Raw genomic sequence first — 23,494 nt, forward strand, 5'->3', positions numbered from 1 at the left:
GATATGAAATGCAATGTCAATAATTTATTTTAAAATAATCATCTTTCTAGTTAAAGCAGACAAATTCAGCTATAAATCCAGTATTTGTCCTTTTGTGTTGTTGCTAGGTACTGAAGTATATGGTCGTTTTCCTACCTCTGTATGGTTTATGGTGGGCTGTATGTTAATTGCAGTTGCAGTTAATTAAGCCTAGAAATTAAATTTTTTTATATGAAATGGGCTTCTAAAGCAATGACTAAAGAGCTGGTCACAGGATGAACACCTAATTAAATGCAGTGAGTCCTGGGATCTCAGAGCTAGTTACGTGTTTGCAGCTCTTCTAATATGCTTGTGGTATTGAAATATGTTTCACAAATTAGAACAGCAAAGGGTTTCTTGCCAGTATAATTAATCTTCTTAGAAGAATAGCTCTATTAAGAGATGAGTAGGTTCAGTAATGCAGAGTGTCATTTTAATGTGCCAGCCTTGATTGTTAGAGCATTTAATTCTCCTATTATTCGTTACTAATACAATAGAAGGATAGCTATGGAGAAATGAGAGTGTGGTACTGGGAAGGCATAATACTCAGAGCTACGTGCGTTATTTCTGCTTCCACTTTATGGTACTGTAGGTATCAGTGTATTTTCCTTTGCCAAATTGCTTTGTTGGTATTCAGCGGTGGTGTTTTTTTTTTCTGTGCTTAAATTGATTTTTTTCAACTTTGTTTACAAAGTGAAACAATAAATTAATGGTAGCAACTCCTTAGAAATTAGTTTGTAGCTTCTGAAACAAGACTGATAGCCAGGCTACTTACTAGCAACAGCTCAAGAATTGGAAATGACATTGTAACATGCTAAACTTCATAAGCATAATTTATTGTTAGAACGTTTCAGCTCTTTACATGTGTGATAATCTGGTTTAATGTGCCTGCATAGCACTTGCCACTAGATCCTTGACTTGAGAAGGAAGTCATCATAGCCTGAATGCCGAGTGCTCTTGTGATGTTGATCAGATCTGTGTGCCTTCTAAATATGTGAGGACTTCATGCCGTGACCTTCAGTTCATCATGAACTCTAAGACACGTCTGTGATTGTAGTAGATGGACTTCTGGTGAGGAGTGTCCTATGATTTTTATTCCATATTTAAGAATTTAATTCCCTAAGGTGGTGCTGAAAAAAGTAATTGGGGGGAATAAAGACACAGGCTTTGTTCTGGGCATCTCTGATATTTTCTGCTGTCAAGACTCAAATGTAGTAAAAATGAAGGAAAAAAAATACAGGGTGGTGGATAGAAAAACTGTGTATAAGGAACAGAAGGATAATAATGTGGAAAATCTTTCATGACTTAGTTTGGGGATTCATTTATCTGAAAACTTGGCTTGCAGACTCCCTGTCTTAAAGGAGTTAGGATTTGGATTGTGCTTTGAAGACAACTGATGAGAATGATTGGGGATAAGGATGCATTCTCGTTTGAAAAAAAAGACATGAAAAGCGTCAGGGCTTGTTAATTTTAGAAAGGAAAAAGCTTGAGAAGAGAACATTATTGTAGAGGAGGCGGATTGGGAGGGTCTTTCTTGCAAACAGTTATTCTGACAAAATTCATAGAGTGAATTTCATTGCCGAAAGCAATTTACTTCAATGCCACCAAGAGTTAATATTCCAGGGTTGGAGTGTGTATGGGTGGACAAGGGATGATTTTTCCTTAATTTTTATTGTTAAGGATAGGCTGCTCAACTGGAGTACCACACCATCGCCAAATATGTATTTACGTTTGTGGAGAAAGAGGAGTGTGCGTGCGTGCGTGTTCCCTTTGCACATAGCACATCTCAAGCACTGTCTCCAGCTTTTTGTGAAAGAACATCCGATAGTGTGCTACCCATAAATTAGAATCACAGAATATCCCAAGTTGGAAGGGACCTGCAAGGATCATCGAGCCCAACTCCTGGGCTACATCTCTCACGCATTGCTCACTATCTAGTGCCTGGAAAAATTAGGGATGGTCCAAGAATAAGAAACCATGCATGTTCCTGTTGCCAACTGTGGTGATGGGAAAACACTTGAAGGAAGCCTGTCATTGGAAAATTTGATACTTTTGTGAAAGAAATTTTGAACCTTTTTTTTTCCCTTTCCTTCTTAAAAACTTAAGTTTTCTGAACTGCTCCCTGTACTTCTTGAACCGAAAACTGAGCATCATTTTCGAAAATAAGGTTGAGGATTCTAGTTTAGCGGCAGGTCTCTTGTTGGCATAAACTTTCTTCCTTGTATTCTGTACCACACAACATATGGTCTGGGTCATTTTTTTGTTTTCAGAGATGAAGTCTGGTGACTCTGTTGGTGCTTTGTTAATCCTGATGCCAGACTTCTAAGGTTTCCTTCCAGAGTCGATGCCCTGTTCAGAGAATAATTTCAAATGACTTATGGTTTTACATCCGCTTTGCAAGGTAATGGTTAAAATGAGACAATCATGTTGTAGAGTGCATCAGAAAGTTTGCCTTTCCCTGGTCTTGTTCTACAAGAAGTAGTTAAAAAAAACCACACACAACAAAACCTCTTAGATTTTGAATAACAATCCGGAGGACAGAATGTCTCAGATGCAAGGCCTTGAAATTATTCACACGCTGAAGAACTTCCTGTGTTGAATTACACTAAGCCAGTGACAGCCCCCATTCAGCCTCATCTATTCTGACCGTTCAGTTACCTACAGCTGTGTTGATTAAGTTATTCTGAGCAGAACGGGGCAGTCATCCTTGGGGCAGGGAGGGAGCCTGTGCTGGAAACGTGGTAATTGAGACAGACTTCACACTGTGGCATATGAGTTTTGATGTTCAAGTTTAGGTGTGCTTTTTAGGAGAGAATATTCACTGTTGATTTTCTAAGCTTTTATTCCTTTGCTTTTGATTTAGTTTAGCTGTATTAGAAATAGAATCAGTTGTACCCAATATATAAACCTCCAGTGGCAGTGTATTGCCCCTGTGCAGTTTGCTCTTTCTGCTCTTTATTACAAAATGTTGTACTTCACCTCTGTATCGTTCTTGGCTACCAGAGAGAGTGGCTAGTTGGCTACAGGTTTGGGTTTGTAATGACACAATTTAGATAATTCCTTTTACATTCATGTTAAGGCTAAAACCAATTGCTGATGTCTGTAAAGCCTGGTGAGGAATTTGCGGTGGTGTTCTGCCATCTGCTGGTGGGCATGTAGCAATGGGGAGAAATAATTTAACCCTGAGATCTAAGTAACTTTTAGTAAAAGGTTTTCAGAGATCCTGGTAATTAATTGTTTGTGATTTTGCAGCACAAGAATGCTGTTTGTGTGATTTTGTTCTACGGTAACCACTTGCTAATAATCTGGCTTCTTCTTTAGCTGGAGTATGAATTAGCTTCATATTTTAATGTACCATGGCTTGCAACAGTGGTTTTCTGGTAACAGAAAGTTGGTGATTAGGATAGTTAAGAAGAAAATAAGATTTCTTTTTTTTTTTTGAGGCAAGTAGATCAATCATTGTTTTTTGCATTTTTTTGGGGTCAAAAGCTGTGTTGCCTAACTGTGTTTTGGTCTATAACCTGCTAGGTGGTGCTGAAGTACTGGAGGTTTCATCTCAGCATAGTGAATTGCATTTTCAACACAAAATGACACCATTGCTACAGGGCCAACCTAAAGAAGAGAGCGAGATGTTTTCCTGTATAGTGCAGCTAGGAGGAGACATTAACGCTGTGTTGTTTGCAAATTTGCTACAGAAATTAACAATTGAAAAATCCAGCTGAAATGCAGCGTAGTTAGAAGTTCCATTTTTTTATATTCTGCTTCCAAAACCCTATTAGTTTTGAAAGGAAATTCTATATCTGGGTCTCCTACTTGGTTTGCAGTGCTTTAACAGACTCGCTGTGTATTATTTAGGATTATTCACTAATTTCACAGTGATGAGGCCTTGGAAGGAATGGAGTTTGTGGTGACTTGAAGGTATCTGATTAACAAATTAAGCATTAGCTTGCAAAGCTGGTCTTCCACTGCACTCTCTAGCTTGCTGCTTGATATGAATGCTCACAGTGATGTGAGTGCACAGAGCTTAGACTTCTACCTCCTTGCAAAAGAATTAGATGTAATCTCTGTCTTTTTACTGAAAAATACAGCAGTAGTTGGGGGACGAGTCATTAATGCCAGTTGTGTGTAGAGCTACCTCCTGCTGATTGATTGCGTACTTATCACAGGAGCAGACATTTGAGTCTGATGAGAAAACTTCATTTACATTTGTGTGTTCTGAAACATGCAGCTGCTCTTTTTCCAAAATGTTTTGTTATAGGTAACCTTACTCTTCGCTTGTGTTTTAGGAGATAAGGTGTTGACTGCTTAAATGTTGCTGAAGACATTTGAAAATATTTTTAACTGAAAAATAATCAAAAATATTAAAATAATAAAAAATAATTAAAGTTACAGCTCATGAAGACCATATACTTGTTCTGGGGTGTAAAGAACTTTTAATACTTGACTTCACGAGTCTCATATTATTAGAAAAGTAGAAGATAGAAGAGGACTATGGTTATATGAATGAAATTTATTACTGCATGAAGTCATGGAAATTGTGTTTTAAAATAGCAGTAATAGCCTGAGTTGGGAAGTAAATGGATTTCCAGATTAAGATCATGTGAAGCCTAAGTTTATGCATACTAATTAAAAATTTACATTTGCTTATACTGTGAAGTCTGTGAGCGAATCTTTGAGAGTTTGGGTAAATTACGGATTTTGGAAGATGCGGCACTGAGGAGATGAGATAGAAGGTAAGTGTCGCCTGAAGAACTAAAGCACTGTCCAGACTTGTGTTTTCTTGAAGGGACTGGATTTGAGGGAGAGGTGGGGAGCAAGTTCTGGGTGGAGGGTTGGACATACTGGCACGGGCTGAGTGATAAGACTTGAAAGTGAGGACAAGGATCTGATAATGTGGAGAAGGGGAGAATCAGGCCTTCTGCAGAGGAGTAAATGCCATTATAAGCAAATTGCAGAAGAGCTTCTTTGAACATACTTGAGTATTTGAGCACTAGGCAGTGCCTAGAGTGCTTTCAGAGATTTACCTTTGTCACAGCTTTAAGGCATCTCTGGTGGGAAAAGTAAAATGCATATGCTATAATTCTGCTTATTTTCATGATAAATTCAGGAACATATGCTTCACAATGGCATTCAAAACTGATAGTCCTGTTAGGATTTTCATTATGGAATTTCATTCTAAATAATGAATGTGTATCTGAATAAAGAACAGCAAATAATTGTGACAAATTCTGTACCAAAGTTATGCTTAATATATAGTGCATAGTACTTGAACACAGTCAGCATCTTGCTATGAAGTCTTTTCAGGTCAGCATTTTTTTAACTTCAGTTAAGTGAATTTCATTTTGGAGTGGACTCATTGGCTCAAAGGAGGTTTTCATACTGGAAAGAAAATTTGAACACCCTTCTGTGTAACCTGAGGCTTGTCATCATAGGAAATATGAATTCATAAAACTTGCCTTGTGATAATTGTTAGGCACTAGACTGTCAGTTTGAATGATTGCAGTTCTCATTATCTTCAGATGCTGTGTGTTACTTTTTGTCTATGAATATGTTGAATTGATTTTTGGCACATACAGTCAGTTCTGCTCCTGACAGCAGCACTATTGTAGGTGTAAAGTGAGAAACTGCTGTAGTGTGCATGGAAAATTAGCTTTTTTTTTTTTTTTCTTGGGGAGGTGTGAGGAACTTAAGACAATACAAAGAGTTATTCAGACAGTCTTGAATATACATTGTCACTGGAACGATGCTTTGTTCCATAAGAGTGTTCTGTGATTCCTTTTGGCCTTTATATAAGAATATACGGGTGTAGACAGTAAAAACAAACAAACTTGAAAAATCTAAAGTATTCAGAAGTTTCCTTATATATTTTTATTTTTATTTTATTTTTTTTTTTGGTAGGTATTACTGTAGGCAGCATGAGATGTCCACGTTTAGTATTTTAATGTAGCTGCTTTCTGCATCTGGTAACTATTTCCTAGGATGCGGTAGGTACTAAGAAGGTCAGTCTTCAAGCATGAGATAGATAGGTTGCCTGAGTTTCAAGCTACTTTGTTCCAGTAATACACACTGTTTTGAGCTTTAAGTTATCTATAAAAAAACCCTCATAAGTCTGTGACTAACAAAAGCTTTGGAAATGCTCTAGAAATTAGTAGTGTAATCCCCTATGTTTGGCAGTTATTTTGTTGTTTGGTGTGTTTTAACTGTACTGTGTTATTTTGGTTTATCCAAGCCATGCAGTGCGTCTTCCCAGCAAAACAGTTACAGCTCTAGAGACTCGGTGATTGCTTATTTTACAGCTTTGAGGAAAATGGGAATACAGTTGTTTATATGCTTCACCTCTGAACAGCTGTAGCTCAGAATCTTGCCTAAGAGTTAATCTACAGTCCTTATTACCTTGAGATTACTAGAGGGGGAGAGGTGTTATCACTTGGCAGAGATAAGTTCAGCCTTGTAACTGAAACAGTACTAAAGCCTGAGGCTTATGCAACAATCCTGATATCTGAACTTTGATAAACTGAGATACAGAGAGGTTAAATCACTTGGTCATCAGTAAAACTGAGAGGAAAGCATACCTCACAGACTTTCTGTGAAGCTCAGTTTATTAATGTTAGGAAAACTCAGATGGACAGGGCTATGAAATAACTTATTCCTGCAGTCACTTTATAGATAGTGTACCTGTGTCACTCACCTATTACTGATTCTGTTAAAGGTACTGTTCAGATTCTGAAGTCAATTATTCAAAGCAGGAAATGCCTTGGTCTTTTTTCTGGGCTTTACTTCATTGTTGTTGCTAACCTGAGCATTTCTGCAGTTTTTAACTCTTCAAAGGTGGGAACTGCAGAGTCCTTGGTCTGTGAGAATATGAGGTATAAAATCAGAATAACCATTACACCTGCAGTCTTGATTTGGAGTCCATATAGTTCTTTCCTTTACAAACTAGGAGTAATTTCCTTTACAGACTAGGAGTAATTACCAGGCTGTTTTTTCAAAGTGTCATTTATTATTGGGAATACACGAGGAAGATTACTGTATTGCAACATTTTGGACTGATCCAGATTTTGTTCACTGAAAAGCAGTTGTGTCTGGCTAAGAATGTAAAAGCAAAATTTATTGTGCTTCTTCTGAAGCTTTGTTTGCTTCTTGCTTTTGTAGTTTATTTCAGTGACCAAGTTTCCATTTGGGAAAAAAATAAAAATGGATTCTGCGTACATCATGAATATGTCATGTTGAAACTGTAGTGCAAGTATGCAAAAATGTGTGTCAGTGTGAACTTTAAGTTATTGGCAAGGGGAAAATGTTTATAATAGAGGACTGAAAGAAGTACAGGGTTTCAGATCTGTCATGAAAGGATGTGAAATGTAATTAACCTAAAATAACCTTTAAAATATTTTTGAGCCTGATAAATTAAATGAGCTGTTGAGATAACTTAATGAGAGATTTTAATTTTATACCTTAAATAATATCCTATTAAAATCCTCAAGATTTTGCTTTGTGATGGAATCCACTGAGACTTACATTTTCACAATGACCTCATGATTCAGTAACGTTGTTAATATATTTGGTGTGTATTTGAGGGGTATTGTCTAGGTTAATGGCAGCATTTGTTCTTTAACTGCTTGAAGCCACAAAGCTCTAATTGAAGATACAAATGTTCAAACCTCATTATTTTAATGAGGTCATATGGTATAGCAACAATAAAAAATAGTTACACGATGAACCCCTATTGCAGAGTTGCATAATTTGCCCACGGAAACAAAGTATTGTGTGAAACTTGAAATTAAAATTCTCTGCCTCGGATTTTAAATAAAACATGCAACTTTAAATCTAAGGTGGTTTCTGTATTTGTCTTCACTCACAATTAGAAGGAAGTATTTGGTAGCCTTATGTTAAAGGTATGCAGCTATGTTGTTAGTTTACACAGATATGGTTACACTGCACACACTAAAGTTTTCACACTGGCTTCTAGTAGAAGCAAATGTAACCAGGTAACTCTGCAGAGATACTTCTGGCAAATTTGCATCTTGAATTTTCTGAATATTGATAATTGAACTAATTTACTTAATGAGTGTTGCCAAGGAAAATACATAGTGTGTTTATCACTGTGTCAAGAATCCAGGGGTCGGAGGCAAAGGTCAAAGTGTTCATTACTGCTTTCATTTCATCAGGGTTGCCAACCTTGGTTGCCTGTTTGCAGCTTTGTATACTGTGCTATCTCTAGTGAGAGCCGGATCCTTTTAAAGACTCCTGACTATTTTGATGTCCCTAAGTTTGTGTTCCTACTATGTTCTCCCATAAATATTTATTTTTCTCTGTGGCTTCCCCTATCTCCAGAAAACAGGAAGAAAACTCTCCCCAGCAAATATTCATTTTCATTATTTGACAGTAGCTAGAAAAGTTATGAGTTAGACTGCTTTGTGTACAAGTACACTTCTTCTGTGACCTCCTTAATTCTTCTCCACTCTACATTCTTTGGGCTGTGGGCTACTGGTCTGGAGATCTTAAGGTGAAAGCTATAGTGATGTATCCTATATTACAGATCTATTGTTGGTCAAAATTTGCACCAAACTTTTTTTTATCATACAGTAACTAGTTCTCGTACAACCTTTGTTTCTGTAGTATTTTCTTGCTAAATGAAGTGTTCCGAATCATGAGCTTTTCATCCATGAGCTCTTCAATTCTGCTCAAATGACCATTCGCAACATAAATTTAAGTAACCATTTGGTTGTTTTAGGTAAGTTATTGTTGTTTTGCTTTAATTCACCCAAATAATTTGACTTTCAAACTAAACTAAAATGTAGGGTGCTTTGAATTTAAAACACAGGTACAAGATTGGCTTACTATACTATAAATTATAGCAATTTCAAGAGAAAAGAATTGTGGTGCATATCTTCTTCAATTAAGTACGTTAATGATGCATGACCTTCCGTCTGCTATCTGATTTCTTTTTTTTTGTCCCATTATTAACCAAGGCTTTTAGCATCAAGCTTTGCCTGTATTGTATGAAATCTCCATCTGAGAATGGTTGTGGATAACCTTAAGTAATTTTTAGCTCTGTTTTTTCTTTGCTCATCAGGAAACTTCTCTGGTTGGTTGAGGGTTTAAAAGTAGGTAATCGCAGTTTCACGTTCTGGAGCAAGTAGTGAATGGATGATTAAACTCTGTTTTGTGTTAACTAAAATGGAGGATGTTGATTTAACTTGATTCCACCCAAGCTACATAATTGAGCTCAACCTTTTTGTTCAGAGCTGCTGCTCTGTGCTGAATACCTCAGTCCAGAGGAGTGGGAAGTGTATAAAAATGCCCACTAGCCTTAAGTAAAATTATATTTTTTGCTATCTGTTTTTTGGGTAATTACTTTAATCACATAACCATGTCAGAATTTGAGCATTTTATGCTGAGGACTGGCTGTTTCATTTACATCAAGTTCTTGTGTCCAAGTATTTTGTCCCCAAAGAAAAGTAAGTGGGAAAGATGAAATGTGTTGGGGTTGTGGCTGAGTGGTGCTGCATGTTTAAAGGAACCCCCAATCCCAGCTGCATCAGGGTTGAAACCTGGATCTGATTAAGTAGTAGTAATCTGGGGTCTGTCTTACCCACTACGTGACCAGGGTAAGCGGTGCCAACGGCAGTGTGCTGAGGAGACTTGGGCACTGTAGAATGAAATCTTAGTGGGAGGAGATTTGTTACTTGTGTGTAGACCAGAGATACAGGTAGCATTGCTTTTATCCTTAGCAGCGCTCCGTTCTAGTTCAAAATGTAAGTCAAAAAGCCACCCTTTAATAGCAGCTGAAATAAATATATGCAGGCAGAACTAAAAATAATCAGAAAAACCTATTAAAGTTGCTTTCAGTTTCAAGAAGACGAACTGATTTAGGAGAAAGCTTGTGAAAGAGTGAGGAACCTCAGCAAAGAGACCTGCTCCTTTATAGTCTCTAGGGAAGTTAGTTAAGAACCTCCTGTTAGAGGCACAGAGAAATGCTGTTTCCTCTTCCCAGCTGCAAAGGAGAGTTAAGAATGGTTAAAAGGAAAGTGGAGTGGTTAAAAACAGGATAAAGGAGGTTGTTAATTCAGTGAATAAAAGGAGATAATGACACAGCTTTCGACACAATTCAGGGATGAAACGTGAACCACTAATTGTGCTGTGTAACCTATTGCTTAAAATAGTTTCAGTAGTTGAGGACTGAAAACTGGCAAAGGTGGTACCAATGTTTAAAAAGAAGAGATCTGTGGAGTTAGACATGCAGGTGTTCCCTTTGTGCTACAGTTGCCTGTTACTAGTGCAATTAACCATTTGGTTGTATCTAAACAGCATTTGAATAGATCAGCCTTACCAAGTCATTCAGATAACCCTGACAGTGCTGATCTCACTGTTTATACTCTGCTCTTACAGTAAGTTTTTCATCAGTGGTTTTATATTTATTTCTAGGTCATCAATTAAAATGCTGAATAGTCTTATATGCATGACTGTTCTGTCGACACAAAACGGTCCTATTCAGTACTGATTCTTCTTCTGACAGCTACTTTTTAAAATTCAATTGACTGGCTGGTTCTTAATCCAGACAGTTTTGCTGTTTCCCAGAGATACATTTTTTAGAAATGTAGTTTGTTGGCAAGTTAAAGGCTCCAAAGAATTCTAAGTCTGATGTTTACATGTTTACTTCATCAGCAGAGGCAGTAATTTAATCCTCCCTCGCTCCCCCTATCCAAAAGCACCTAAGAACTCTTCCCAGAAATGGCAGCGATTTATTTGGAACCTTATTTTCCATAACAGTCTCAACAATTGATGTTATTTCTACTTTTGCACTTTACTTGGAAAAGTTGATACAGGATTAAAATAATTATTTTGCCTGGGTTTGACATTGTGCTGGTTGCACTGAAACCTCCTGGGTAGTCTGTTTACTCCTTAACTCTAGCTTGGCTGGGCAGGAATGGTTTTTTTGGACTTTTCCACTCTTCTTTCTGTTACAAAAAGAGCTTTGAAGGCAGTACTGAGAAGGAAACTGGACTGCTAGTGTGGGAAGTTCAGGAGCAAGGCTCTTCCATGTAGCATGGAACAGAGCAAATTTCTACAATAAACTGATGCTGATGCCAGATAACTTTGAGATATATTTAGAATCATGCTGCTATTGTCACACTTGAGGTTTTTTTCATCCCACTTCACGCTTCTGTTTGGTTGCTTTCCATTTCAGTGTCTTCAGAAGGAAACCTTAGGAGAGTGAGGTTTCAGCTTCACCACCTGTTTTGGAAAGAGTGTCTCCTTCCCTTGAATTCTACCTTGACTGTACTGATTTGCATTCTGGTATGAGATCATGCTGCCAATATAAGCTTTTTTTACTTGACAATATTGGCTATTTTTGAAGTTTCCTTTCAATATTAAGCCTTTGACATTAGCGGATAATTTTTCAGCATGCAACTGTGGATTGCTACTGGTGGTTGCCGGTTTTCTTCTTCTCTGAAGTCCTAATGTTGTGGTAGAATTGAATTCTCTGTTTTCTAATGTAGTTTCCTACCGTAATTAGTTTTGTCCTGGATCCTGTCAGACTCGGTACGTTACCAGCTTTTTGAGAAGCTTTTCTTTTTGATGCATAGAGAAAAGGCTCTCCTTCTTTTTCATGGAAAGAATTTTCTCTAGGGATGGTGCCAAGACTCAGAAGACCAAGAAATCATGACCAAGAAATTATGGCTTTGTATTTGACTGTAATCAAACTGTCTCTCAACATCATTTTGTCTCTCCAGAGCTGGAAGAGATCTATGGGTGCACATGTATTTTTGGCACTGGCTTTAGCCAAATTTGAAAGTAATGGCGTAAATGATTATGATTGCAAGAAACATTGAACAGTGGTAGGGAATCAAAGTTAGCGCAATTGTTCCTTCTTTCCTGGCAACTTCCAAGCCTCTGGCCAATTTTATCCAGGCTTGAAAAGAGGAAGAAATGTCAAAAATAATTGTAATTGCAATTTCATAAGAATCGGAGCCGAGTAGGAGACACCCCCGCAAGTTCTCTCTGAGAGAGACGCCGTTCATTGTTTATTGTGGCTTGATAGCGCTGGCTGACACAAATATCGCAGAGCACACAGCTCGCCGATTAGCTGGGGGACATGCTGTCTCCTTTGGGTGCAGGCAAAATAGGAGAGCTGAAGCTGCTTTTAAAGAACACAGGAGGTAGCAAGATGACAAAAGGCAAAATTGAGTCTGTAGGAAACCAGGTGTTTTTAATTCTGTTGCTTGAGGAGCAACTTATTTGTATTGTAGTCCTGAAAGAATCTGACATCCTTTTGTCTCTAGAAGCACAGATGTTAGTGACCTAACTCTGACAAGGTTGGAAGGACAGCTTTTGAAACACTTCTCGTAATACTTCCTCGTTGTCAGTTTGGCGTACTACTTTTTATCTGTGGAGGGAACGATGGGAAGCTGATGCAGCAAACAGAAGGTCTTTCCATGTGTCCTCTTCACAGCGTTCTGTGACTGTCCCAGCCTGAGACTGCACTGAAAGGTTAGCACAAGGAAGTGATGACTGTCTTTCCTGGGCTGTAAATCTGACCTTTAAGAAAGCACGAGGAGGGGAACCCTCAGGTTTTGGTTGTGCATCATGAAGCAGAGCGTACTTGTGGCATCATCTGTGGTTTTATTTCTTTGCTTTTTAGTATTAAAGACATTTAAAAAAATTGCATTCTACAAGCTTCAAAGAGAGACTATTATCTAATTGGCTTTTGGTTAGGAGGATACTGATTTCTAGGTCAATGTAAAACAAATGAGCATTTAAATTGAAGAGGAGCAGCTGTTCCAAAGCCCCTTTCCACAGTGCCTGGTTTTGTTAAGGATAATTATATCTAATTTTAAATTATGATAGCTTTGAGTATTGAGCTTTGCCTTGTTACATCCAGTAGCTCATTCTCCTTCATCAGTAAGAATGTTCCATTATGGAGCTAGGTTTCTGATTTGATTTATTTTTCTGGGCCTTTTGAATTACAGAGAGAAATACAGTTTTAAAGATTTTTTTCAACACTTTCATGCAACTGTTGCCATACTCCTGTTTTCTTTTTTGAGATCTTAAAACAGATACAATATTGTCTGTGATTTCTGTGGAAAGATACTGCTGAGAAAATATATATTTATGTAAATACGCAACATTTTTGTTCGTATTTTTAGCTTGAAAATGGAAACCTTAGTCTCTAGTGCTGAAAAATTCAAGAAAGCTCTTGTCAGCCCTTAGAAGGAAACATATGCTAAAGATGTCCTGTGGATTGCATACTGCTTGTTTCAATTAACACATTGATATTCCCTGTCAGTTCTTGAGACAAAAGCCCAGGTGACAATTCAAACGATGCCTGAATGTCATATTTTAATTTTGTACTGGTGAGCTTTGATTTATTTACTTTTTTAAACAAAGAACGAAAGATTGTAACTACAAAGCTCAATGTTGCATTAATTCAGTAGGATGTCTGAACACTTTAAAGATCATATATTGTGAATACGTTGCTGTTGAAATAAAGCACGTTTGTTTTTTATCAAGTGTTGGTTGCTGGACGTGGCAGTATTGTAACGTCATGCATAATGACTGTATGCTTGAATTTGGAATACAATGTAACTGTAACTTGCAATAAATGTAAAATATTTTTTTTCTTTTTGACATGAAGCCCTACAATTTCTTTTTCCTGCTAATTTTATGGAAAGAGATCGTCTTCGCACACCTTTTAAAATAATGAATGTCACACTTTTCCTCTGAGAAAATGCTTTGGGGCACTAAGTCAACATCTCTCTCTTTTTTTTGTTTCCTCTCCCATGACTAAATGCAATAGGTTCTGTTGAGCAAAAGTAAAAAAATAAAGTGTGAGAGAGTGCCGAATTTTTATGCATCTAGGATTTTTTGAGAAAAATAGCTTTCGAAGAAAAATACACACAACAACTCTTAAAAATGGGAGGTCTGACACAGATCCTGGCGGAAAAGAAGAAAAAAATCGTCATTGCACTTGCAAACCTTTGAAATTGTGAATGAATTCATTGCTTTATCAGTGCTTTTTTTGTGTGTGTGTGTGTGTGTACTGAATAAATGTTGGGAAAAAGGATTTCTATTTGCAAAAAAAACCAAAACAAAACAACAAACTTTTAAGTCATCTAGCATTTTAAGGGAGGATGACAAAATTTTGGGAAATGGATAGCAGAAGTTTTTCTATAGCAGCAAAAAGAGAAGAATAAAAATCTGTGACAAGCCATCAGCCAAGAACCTGCCTGTTAGGCATTTCCCTGCATATCAATGTACGCTTAGTCCAGTGTGGACAAGGACAGCAGGGGAGAGTAAAATCCTCTAGCCTCAAATGTGTTGGCTTATCTTCAAGTATTTCTTTCAGAGACAGTGTTTGAATCGATGTCATTGGTCTTAAGCAGACAAAATGATATGATTTAATGACATGGAGACATGTCTAAGCACTTTAAACGTCAGCTGGAAATGAGGGTAAAACCATGCACGTATTTAAGGTATGTTGAAATGAACTGTGTGTGGATTAAGTTGGAAGAATATATTCAGTGCTGTAGACTCTGTTCTGAGTGGAGTGATCAAAGAAAAATAAGTTAACTGATTTTTTTTTTCCGAATGGGTATGTCAACAGTTTAATTCCTTATTTGTAGATGTTACGTTAGTGATATAAGAGAGGGGGCTATTTTGCCAAGCATCACATTTTTGTTCTGAAGAATTTAGTGTTCACAATGACAAAAATAAGTGAAATACAGCTTGGTATAGTCGTATACCTCTATGATTTCTTGTCCTTATAACTCTTCAACTCTGGGAAGAAAGCACCATTGCTATGCAAATACTTGTCTTGCTTGGTCTTGAAAGTCAAATGTGGCTTTCATGATGAAGTAAAGATCAGAAGCAGAAGTTTAGGAAGAGTTTGCAGATAGGGGAAGTAAGTATGTGAGAACCACGGCTGCTGTGGGGGGCTGCAGAAGAAGTGCCATTAGCCAGGAATGTGGAAGAACTGAAGAGGACAGTTGAGGAAGCCTTCTGCATAGTAAAGTTTTCTCAGGGTGTGCCTGTGTGAGATATGAGATCCATCCCAAGTTTTCCGTTCTGTAGAACCAGTTTCTGCGGCTAAATAGATCACAGGCTAACTGGCTTTAAAGCGTTCTTTTCTGTGGGGATTCTTGAAACTACAGATTTTGTTGTTTCTATCACCTTTTCAGTAAATATGAATACCTTTCATTAGGGAAATGGGACAGGAGTTGGTATTAGGTCCTTGAGTTTTGGCTTTGTTCACGTTCCCATTAAAGGTATTCATTACTGATGTTCAAGTCCAAATGTCTCTAAAGCATGAGAACTATCCCAGAATCAAGTAACAGAATCCTGATTTTGGCCATGTCATCTAAACACATACTAAACAGTTGTTCCTTCAGGTTTAGATTTGCAGCAATAACTTTTCCACCTATCAGAACAAGTGTTTCCTTTAAACATGGAATTGTATTTGAAATGTAACATCAGAGAAGCTAGTTTCCATTCTGTTCTAATGCCAGTTTTAACTTCAGAACAAGAATGTTTACATAGTGAATACAACAGCTTATGTAAATATTAAAGTTTAATTGAAGATTCCTTTCCAAAGATGTTAGCTTTCTAGGTGGCTTGAGCCAAGGAACTTGTTTCTGCCTGGAAGCTGGTGTCTCATCTGAATATACCTTCTATGGTACAGTATGAAAACAGTTGGGCTGTAGTCGAATGAACCCTTTCCTCCACCCTTATCGACAGCAAATTTACATTTGTATGGCAGAGGAGTGGGTGAGCCGCCTTCCATAGTGGATTGGGTTTGGGGGATGGGGCATTTCTGCACAGGAATCTAAACCTAACAAACTGGAAACAGAAAATTCACTGTGAAAGCTCGAGTTTTGTGGAAAACTGGAGGATTTTAGGCATTTTCTTAGCATTTTTCTCCTTAGGACCAAGTCTCATAAGCAGCATTTGTTGTGGTTCAGAATGAGTTCCTATTACAATTCATTGTCAACGCACAGCTTTGCTCTGCAGGTCTTAGTTTCTCAAATTGAATGCTGCAAATAGGCAGGAAATCCAGAAGAAATTCAGTCAAGCTGTCAGGCAAGTTTCCTTAGGTTGACTGCCAAGTTGTGTGTGTGTGTGTGTGTGTTTTTAAACAAGTTACCTCATCAACCTTCCTTGTTTCCGTAGTCTGTCAGTTTGTCTCAAAGGGACAGGTTTATAAATCTCTGGATAAACATAGCTTGATCAAAATAAATAAATAAAAATCCCCAAATACTTCAGTTTCAGATTGACAGTGAAACATTTGGCTCATTTGGTTGCACAGACAAATGTTACCAAAGATTTAAGAAAAACATTCCATTGAAATTGTCAGCTAATAATCTTCCGGAAAGTGATCTTTTTTTCCCCAGCAGATGATGTGTTATGTAAGGAAGTGTTGTATCTTTAAAGATTGCTGCAAACTGATGTCCTGTTGTTTTTATTTGTTGCTAAATAGAGTAAGAAAAATAATGAGTTTTGACTCATGAAAAGTGTGAATTTTGAATCTCGGTATGCTAGGTTAAGGTATTGTTCTTTTCAAAGTTCCTTGATAATAAAAAACGTGATAAAAGCATTACATCATGTTGATGATAACTGAAAAGCTGTGGTTGTTGTAGCCTGATTTTGAATGTGAGTGCTCTTGTTGTGTGGAAAATGATCCATAAATTGATCTTCATCATTGGATCATCCTATTGTGTATCGTGGACTTTCTTCACACCACATCTCCCCATAAGTAGGGTCCAAGTTGTGTTGAGAGGATTTCTGGTGTTTCTGTAGCAAATACTAAATATCACAAGCAGCTGCGTTATATGTTGTATAAGCTGTCAGTGTCGATGGACTTAGACATCTAGCCTTACGAGTGTAAGGTGTGCAGCTATTTATTGAATTCACTTAAACTACCCTGGAGAGTACACAAAGCTTTGATCCACAGTGTAATGATTTGATTGCCAAGATAGCCTTTAGTGGTTTTGCTTTTATGGTAGGGGCAGTTCTCCATTCTGATACGATGGTACAGACCGCAGAAGATGGCAGGATGCAGTGACCTGAAAGAACCACAAAGTCATAGCAAAACGAATTGCTCTTCATGTGTTAGTTCATTTTGAATAAGCTGGATGAAACTTTTTGAGTGAATATTGAGCGATTCCTGAAATTTGCCTCCACTTTCAATTACAGTTTACGATATATAAAAGGTATTTTATGTTCAGCATAGATAATATAACAAACTAACTGAACACAGCTAAAAGATGAACCATGTGATTCTGTACAGATGATTCATTGTGCATCTGAACATGCACACTCCAATATAGTAGATGCAGACTCCTTTCTTGATTATCTCCCTTGTTTTCAGTTTCTTTGGTGATTAGAAAATGTGAGTAATAGGATAAAAGCTTGTTCACAATTTCTCAATTGTTTTCTTGCAAGATGCATTGTACATAGGAACTACTTTATGGTGTCTTTTGTGGTCATTGCTTTCCGATCAGTGAAATTGGTATGCCTTTGGTCTTCTTTTACTGACGCTACTCAAATACCACTGGGTTACAGAACAACTGAAAGAATTGTTGCTTTGATTATACTGAAGTTAACATGGAAAACTCTAGTAATCTTCAGATGTAGTTACTGCAACTGTTCTAACCTTTCAGATTCTTTTTCTACAAGACAGAAGTGTAATAGAGTTTGGTAGCAGTCAGTAGGATGAGGTCTGAATCAGCATGGTTGAGAAAAGATTTCTTTTTACCAACAGAAATGAAAGGCTCTTGAAGTATATCCATATTATGTAAAGTGAAGTGAAGGTTCTGACTGAAACCTGAATGCAAGATCCTTCTTAGAGTTTATTTGCCTTTTGGCACATGAGTAGAAAGTGGTTGCACCAACCAACGAGATGTTTCACCTTTTTTCACTGTTGGGTAGGGTTGGATGCTGCCTAGCCTGTATGGAGTAAAATTGCACGTCCTCATAATGTTTTTGAATGTCTTGTCATACTTACTGACTTTCCTGTAAAGTTCCTGATAAGGAATGTTCCTGAAGTCCAACTCTGATCTGGTTTTCTGCCCTGAAAACATTTATTTTAGATCTTTCCATTTTATCAATGCTCATCTTGAAATGTAGGACCTGACATGATTTTCTGTAATGGTCTCATCAGTGTTGTATACAGAGACAATACCATGATACTCATACCGCTCATTTATGACATTAAGTTCTTTTAGTCTGTTCAAGGCTTACATGAACTGTCAGAGCTATCACATGCTTTTTAGAACTATTTTTCAGTTTCTAACTTTTCTGTTACCCCTAGCTCCTTTGTAGAGTTCGTCTTTTAGGATGCAGTCTTCACCAAGGACTACTTTTGCTCTTTCTACATGAATAAGAAGATAGAATGATTTTACTGGGTTAGCTTCACTCTGATAGCAGCTGATTGCAGGTGCCTAAGGCAGAATCCTTTTCCTGAATACTTGCAGCTATTTGTGGTTTGGAGTTGTCTTCAGTGTGTTTTTCTGTTTTGAGAATTCTTTGTATTTCTTCATGAATCTTCAGTGAATTTGCCGAAAACTTTTAGCCATGTTTATGTGAACGTTTTTTAGCCTTTTACAGTAACAAATGTCACAATGTGACTGTTGTGCAGAGCAGTACCTCCTTTTGTTTGTTTGGAAATTGCTGATAGCCCCATGTAATTCATTCTGGTATTGGCAAGCTTATAAGCTGTCCTTCCCTACTCATCAAGCTAACCATTGCAGGAACACATTTACTGGAAGTTCCAGACTTTTTCCATTTTTGATGCCTTCAAGTCAAGATTGAATAGCTTCTCAGAGAGTGCTGCAGCCAAATACTTTATTTGGGGCTCTATGTAAAAGGTCACTGGAGAAAACTTTCTGTGTATACAGAAAGACACATGACAGCTATTTCAGACTGTGGTAGAAAAGATATGTGTAAGTTTTGTTTTCTTTTTAAGCACTTTTTTTCTTAATTAGTTGAAAAGTTACAGAATGATGAGAATTAAGCCTTTGGCACAACTATGCCTTTCCTTCCTGAAGGACAACAGGGGAATGCAAGCGTACGTCTGTTTTATACAGTGTCTCAAAGAATGTAAATCATCCTACATGGACTTCGTACTTTGTGTGTTTGTTTTTTTTTTTTTTTTTTTTTAGCTGTGCCTTAGTTTGGATTTTAGCGTGAGGGTAGGAAGGCTCTGCAGTGGAATTGGTTAGATTATGTCCAAATGATCCAGTATCACACTGCCCCTTTTCTTCTTCTCTCCTTGCTGAGGAGAAAACAAAGTCTACCTCAGGTTTCTTTTCGTTTGATGGAAGAAGGAAGAATTGAGTTAGGAGCTTGTCAGTTTGTTCACTGGTAACATCAGTCTCCCTCTTTTTATCCCCCTTTCTAATTCCATTTTTCCTTAGCGAGGCTGAATGCTAAGGTAGATACTGTGATTCTTAAAGAATTCAAAGATTACATGACTCCTTATCTTGAATTTTTCTTCTGATAAACAGATATTTTATTAGACCCTTTATAAATAGTGACTGCATCTGAGAACGGTTGGAAAATCTGTTTTATGACTTCTTATATAAATGATAAAATTCTGTTTTATGTACTTCAGTTTCTTTAATATACTTCAGTACTATATCTCCTAGTGAAATCTTTTATACACATACATTCTCGTCTTTGATTGGAAACTTACCCTGCAGATCTCTTAAGATGCTCAACTGAGTGTTAAAGGATGGAGTAGTCGCCTGACAAAATTTCAGATTAATTTCTAAAGGTAATGTTTCATGAGGAAAAAAATCAGTGTGAGAGAATTGCTTTTAAATTCCATTTGTCCTTCACTTGATTCGGTTTGGTACTGAGTATTCTCTCCCACCCATTTTCGTGATTGCTTTTGAAGGGTAGATTTTGTTGAAGGAATGAAAAGGGAGAGTGGATGACTGTTAATAGTCAAATAGGAGGGAAGAAAATGGTAGTCATCACATTTGGGATTTTTTTTTGTGATAGTTTTTGATCTGCCATTTCAATAAGGATTGTTTGCTCAGAAGAAGGGAAGGAGAGAGGGAAGCTGGAGGAAAAACCATGCCTGTTTTTTTGCAGTAGCTCCGATTGGCTTCTCAACCCCAGAAACTGGGTAAGTGTGGCAGGCAGCCAATTTGAAAGCATTCTCCCCAAGAAAGCTTGAAATTTGGAAGAGAACAGATGATTCTCCTGGTATTCTGAGACTTGTGCCAGCCTCAATCAATTATAAGTCACTTGTGAAGACATTTTGAGAATTGCCAATGCCTGAATATTAAGGTAAATAACCCACAAAGGGTTAGATTTATATGTGCTAATGGAAATGTTTTCAATTATATTATAGAAATAATTGGAACTGTATACTATTGTGTTATCAGGCTTAAATCGTTTCATGTAGTGGTTGATATAGGAAGAAAGTACCATATGAAAGGTATCACCTAATTCATAAGATTACTTGGTTCCTCTCACAGTATATGTTATTTAATGCTGGTGGCCTTAGAGGTAAAATCAACGATCCAGCTAGTGCGTGTTTTAATGTGACTATTCCTAAAATGTATTATAGACTAAATATAAACGGCAAAATGCATGTAATATAGGTGAGTATGCATGCCAGAATTTTTCATTTCTATGGGATTTCTAGTAAAACTAAAATTTGTTTGACACTAATTTCTGGTAAGTGAAGTCATAGTGTTAGGATTCCTTTTCCGAAGAAGCTTATTTGGTGGCAAAATGCAGGAAGTAATGCAGAAATCCATCAAAAATACTGCAGTGGAGAAATACGATCATCTTATGGTTCGGTCTGCTTTTAACCAGAGCTTTACCTGTGTTTTTATGCTGCTCTTCTTCCCGGTGCCATGTTCTCAAGTTGGCACGCGGAGTTTTGTGTGCAGCTTGATGTTTCCCCCCTTCGATTCGCCAAAGAAGATCCTGCGCCTTTAAAATCAAGTGGCTCATTGAGTTGTTTTCGGTAGCGCCCTGCTTTTTATATGGTACAGTATACTCCATGCAAATGAGCTGCCTGCTCAGCCGCTGTGTGGCTGCCTGCCCTGTTGGGGAGCTCACAAAGACTCTGCAGACCTAATTCAGCATTCAGTTGTTTAAAACGGCAGATGGAAGGAGGTATCGGCAAGATGAGGATTTATTAGCTACTCACAATAAAAGACCACACTGGCTCTGCAGAGGATCAGAAAAAGCCTGGTGAATGGGATTGAGTTGTATCTGCTTTCAGCTGACTTTACAATGATGTGTTTAGCTCATGTGACTCGGTCACTTAGCGTGAAGATCAGCTAAAGATTTCCATGTAAATATCTATTCCTCTAAGCACCGTCAACCTGTGTGCTTTTATGGAGACTTTTTTGGCTTGCAGCTGTCATAACTGTGGGAACAGGAACATTTCATCAAGCTGTGGTAGGCAGCCGATGGTCTGGGCTCTCCTTGTTGCTGCATTTGCACACTTCAGGATGTCTGGCTGAAATCCCCTCATAAACATAGCTCTTCATGAAGTTTGGTTTCTTTTATGTATCTAGTGAAATCCTTTAGAGGCTGAACTTAGGTTCTTTTTAGATACGGTATTTATATTCAGAAGTTATAAATAGGTTCTTCCTAAGCTTTTATCAGGAGATGAAATCTGTTGCTTTAGCTTTCTGCTAAGAAACTGTAGGCTGTTGCTGCTGTAGGTTGTTGATTATATTTGCAATATTTCTTTTTTTCCTTTCTAACGTAGAAAGGACGTGCATAGAACAAAGATTCCGTCAGATGCTCAGTAATTTAAATAATGCTGGGATGAATGTAACTAGATTTTTATTGAAATGGTGTTTCGTATAGCTAGAAGTGTTATCATCATTTGTTTTTCAACACAGGCTAACAGCTCATATTTTAAAACGTGATTGCAATAATATACGTAAAGGGGCAAAGCCTCCTTTGACCTTGCTGGAGTTGTCTGTGCGAAGGTGGTAGCTGGCAAACAGAAACTGCAGGACAGACTGCAAAAGCCTCAGCTGAACTGTGCTTTTTTTTTTTTTGCCTTTTTGCCATGGATGACGAAGAGGGAAGGGCTGCTACAGACAGCTCTGTCAGTGATGAATAGATGAATGATTTCTTATATGTTCAGAACTTGCAACATGTGTTCCAGACCCTTCAGCATGTAAGAGTCGCAAGATCTCAGCAATGAACTAAAGAATGTGCCGTGTCTGCTGCATATGAGAAGGAGACCAGCATACCTCAGAGATAGCAGAAACAAAAGAATGTGCGACAGTATCTGAAGAGTCTGACATTTGCTTTGTCATACAGAGAAGTAAAGGAATTTTTCAGAATTTGGAGAAATAAAATTTCTATTGTTTCATAGTGAGTTTTTTTTTCTAATTTTAAATAGTACTGTTCCCCGTCTGTCTACAGAATTGATTTTTAGTTAAGTGTGAGCATGTGTTTTTTAAAGGAAATATGACCTGGATTTTGAGCTTATTATGAACAGTAAATGAAGGCAGCTGTTGTAGTTTGCTGATCCCTTATGTAGCTCAAGTAAATGGAAATAAAGCAAAAATAAGTGTGTGGGGGATCTGAATTAAATTCCAGTCTTTGGTCTTATGTGGAGGCGTGGATTATTATATTTCTAGACAGTTGTGTGTATGAGGGGAATGAGACATCCAACCTTGAAAAGATTTAGGAAAGTCGAACAGATTTTTTCCAATGTGACCTGCTAAATCTGTCACAAAAGAGGCAGGCAAAATTACGTACAAATAGTCAGAAACCCTGGCTGCAGTTCTTCATGACAGGCAAGTGAAAGACCATGTCCTATTTTTAGAGTGGATGGAGGAGGGGTGGAGGGGGGAGAAAAAGTTTGAAAATAATGGACTTCTTTAACAGTTAGAGAGCAAAGCTAGCCAGAAGCAAGTGAGCTTTAGCAGGAATTTGTGATCAGCAGAGTCAAGATATGGATGATTCAAGTATTCTTCGAAGAAGAGGGCTGCAGGTAAGTGTAACTTCAATCTTTTTTTTCCTACGCTCGCAGTGTCGACAGTCTCTTAAAAATGACAGTCTTTCAAATGAAATCAAGTTGACTGAGTACATAACAGTGATGCTAGAATTTGAGTTTTGTTTTCACCTAATATATATTTTATTAATTATAAGTAGAATTTTGTATAAAGTAATAAAATGCATCTTCTTAGTTTCTGCTTTAAATCCAATAGGCTTGTGGAAGCCTTTAAAAATATTCTTATGGAAAGAAGTGATGCCCAAACTATAAAGCTTACCTTATTTTTGAAACTTCAGTTTTACAGATATTTGTAAAATCTTTTAAGTGACTTTTCTGACTTGCCTTAGAGTAGCCATTTTAGCTGAGCATTATTTAAAAAATAAATGTGAAAACAGAGTAATTTATTTTAGAGCTATGCTTATTTATTACTTCAAATGCACAATAATCCAAAAGCAGATGCAATGTAACAGAAATTAAATTCTTCAATGCAAA

General features: G+C 37.4%; 1 protein-coding gene across 8 annotated transcripts in view; it reads left to right on the forward strand.

The window, feature by feature from the left end:
- MAST2 (microtubule associated serine/threonine kinase 2) overlaps positions 1–23,494 on the forward strand; it is a 191,934-nt gene that overhangs the window by 25,440 nt on the left and 143,000 nt on the right. For 2 of the 8 annotated variants that reach the window (XM_083846908.1, XM_083846910.1), the window contains exon 1: positions 12,529–22,999. The exons of 5 other annotated variants lie outside the window; for them this stretch is intronic. In XM_083846908.1, coding sequence (XP_083703034.1) covers positions 22,961–22,999 — 39 coding nt within the window. In that variant the 5' untranslated portion in view covers positions 12,529–22,960. Of the gene's footprint in view, positions 1–12,527; positions 23,000–23,494 lie in introns of those variants that run through there. One more of the 8 variants, XM_083846915.1, reaches the window with a different exon arrangement.

Source organism: Anser anser, assembly GCF_964211835.1.
Source record: "Anser anser genome assembly, chromosome: 8".
Classification (NCBI taxonomy): domain Eukaryota; kingdom Metazoa; phylum Chordata; class Aves; order Anseriformes; family Anatidae; genus Anser; species Anser anser.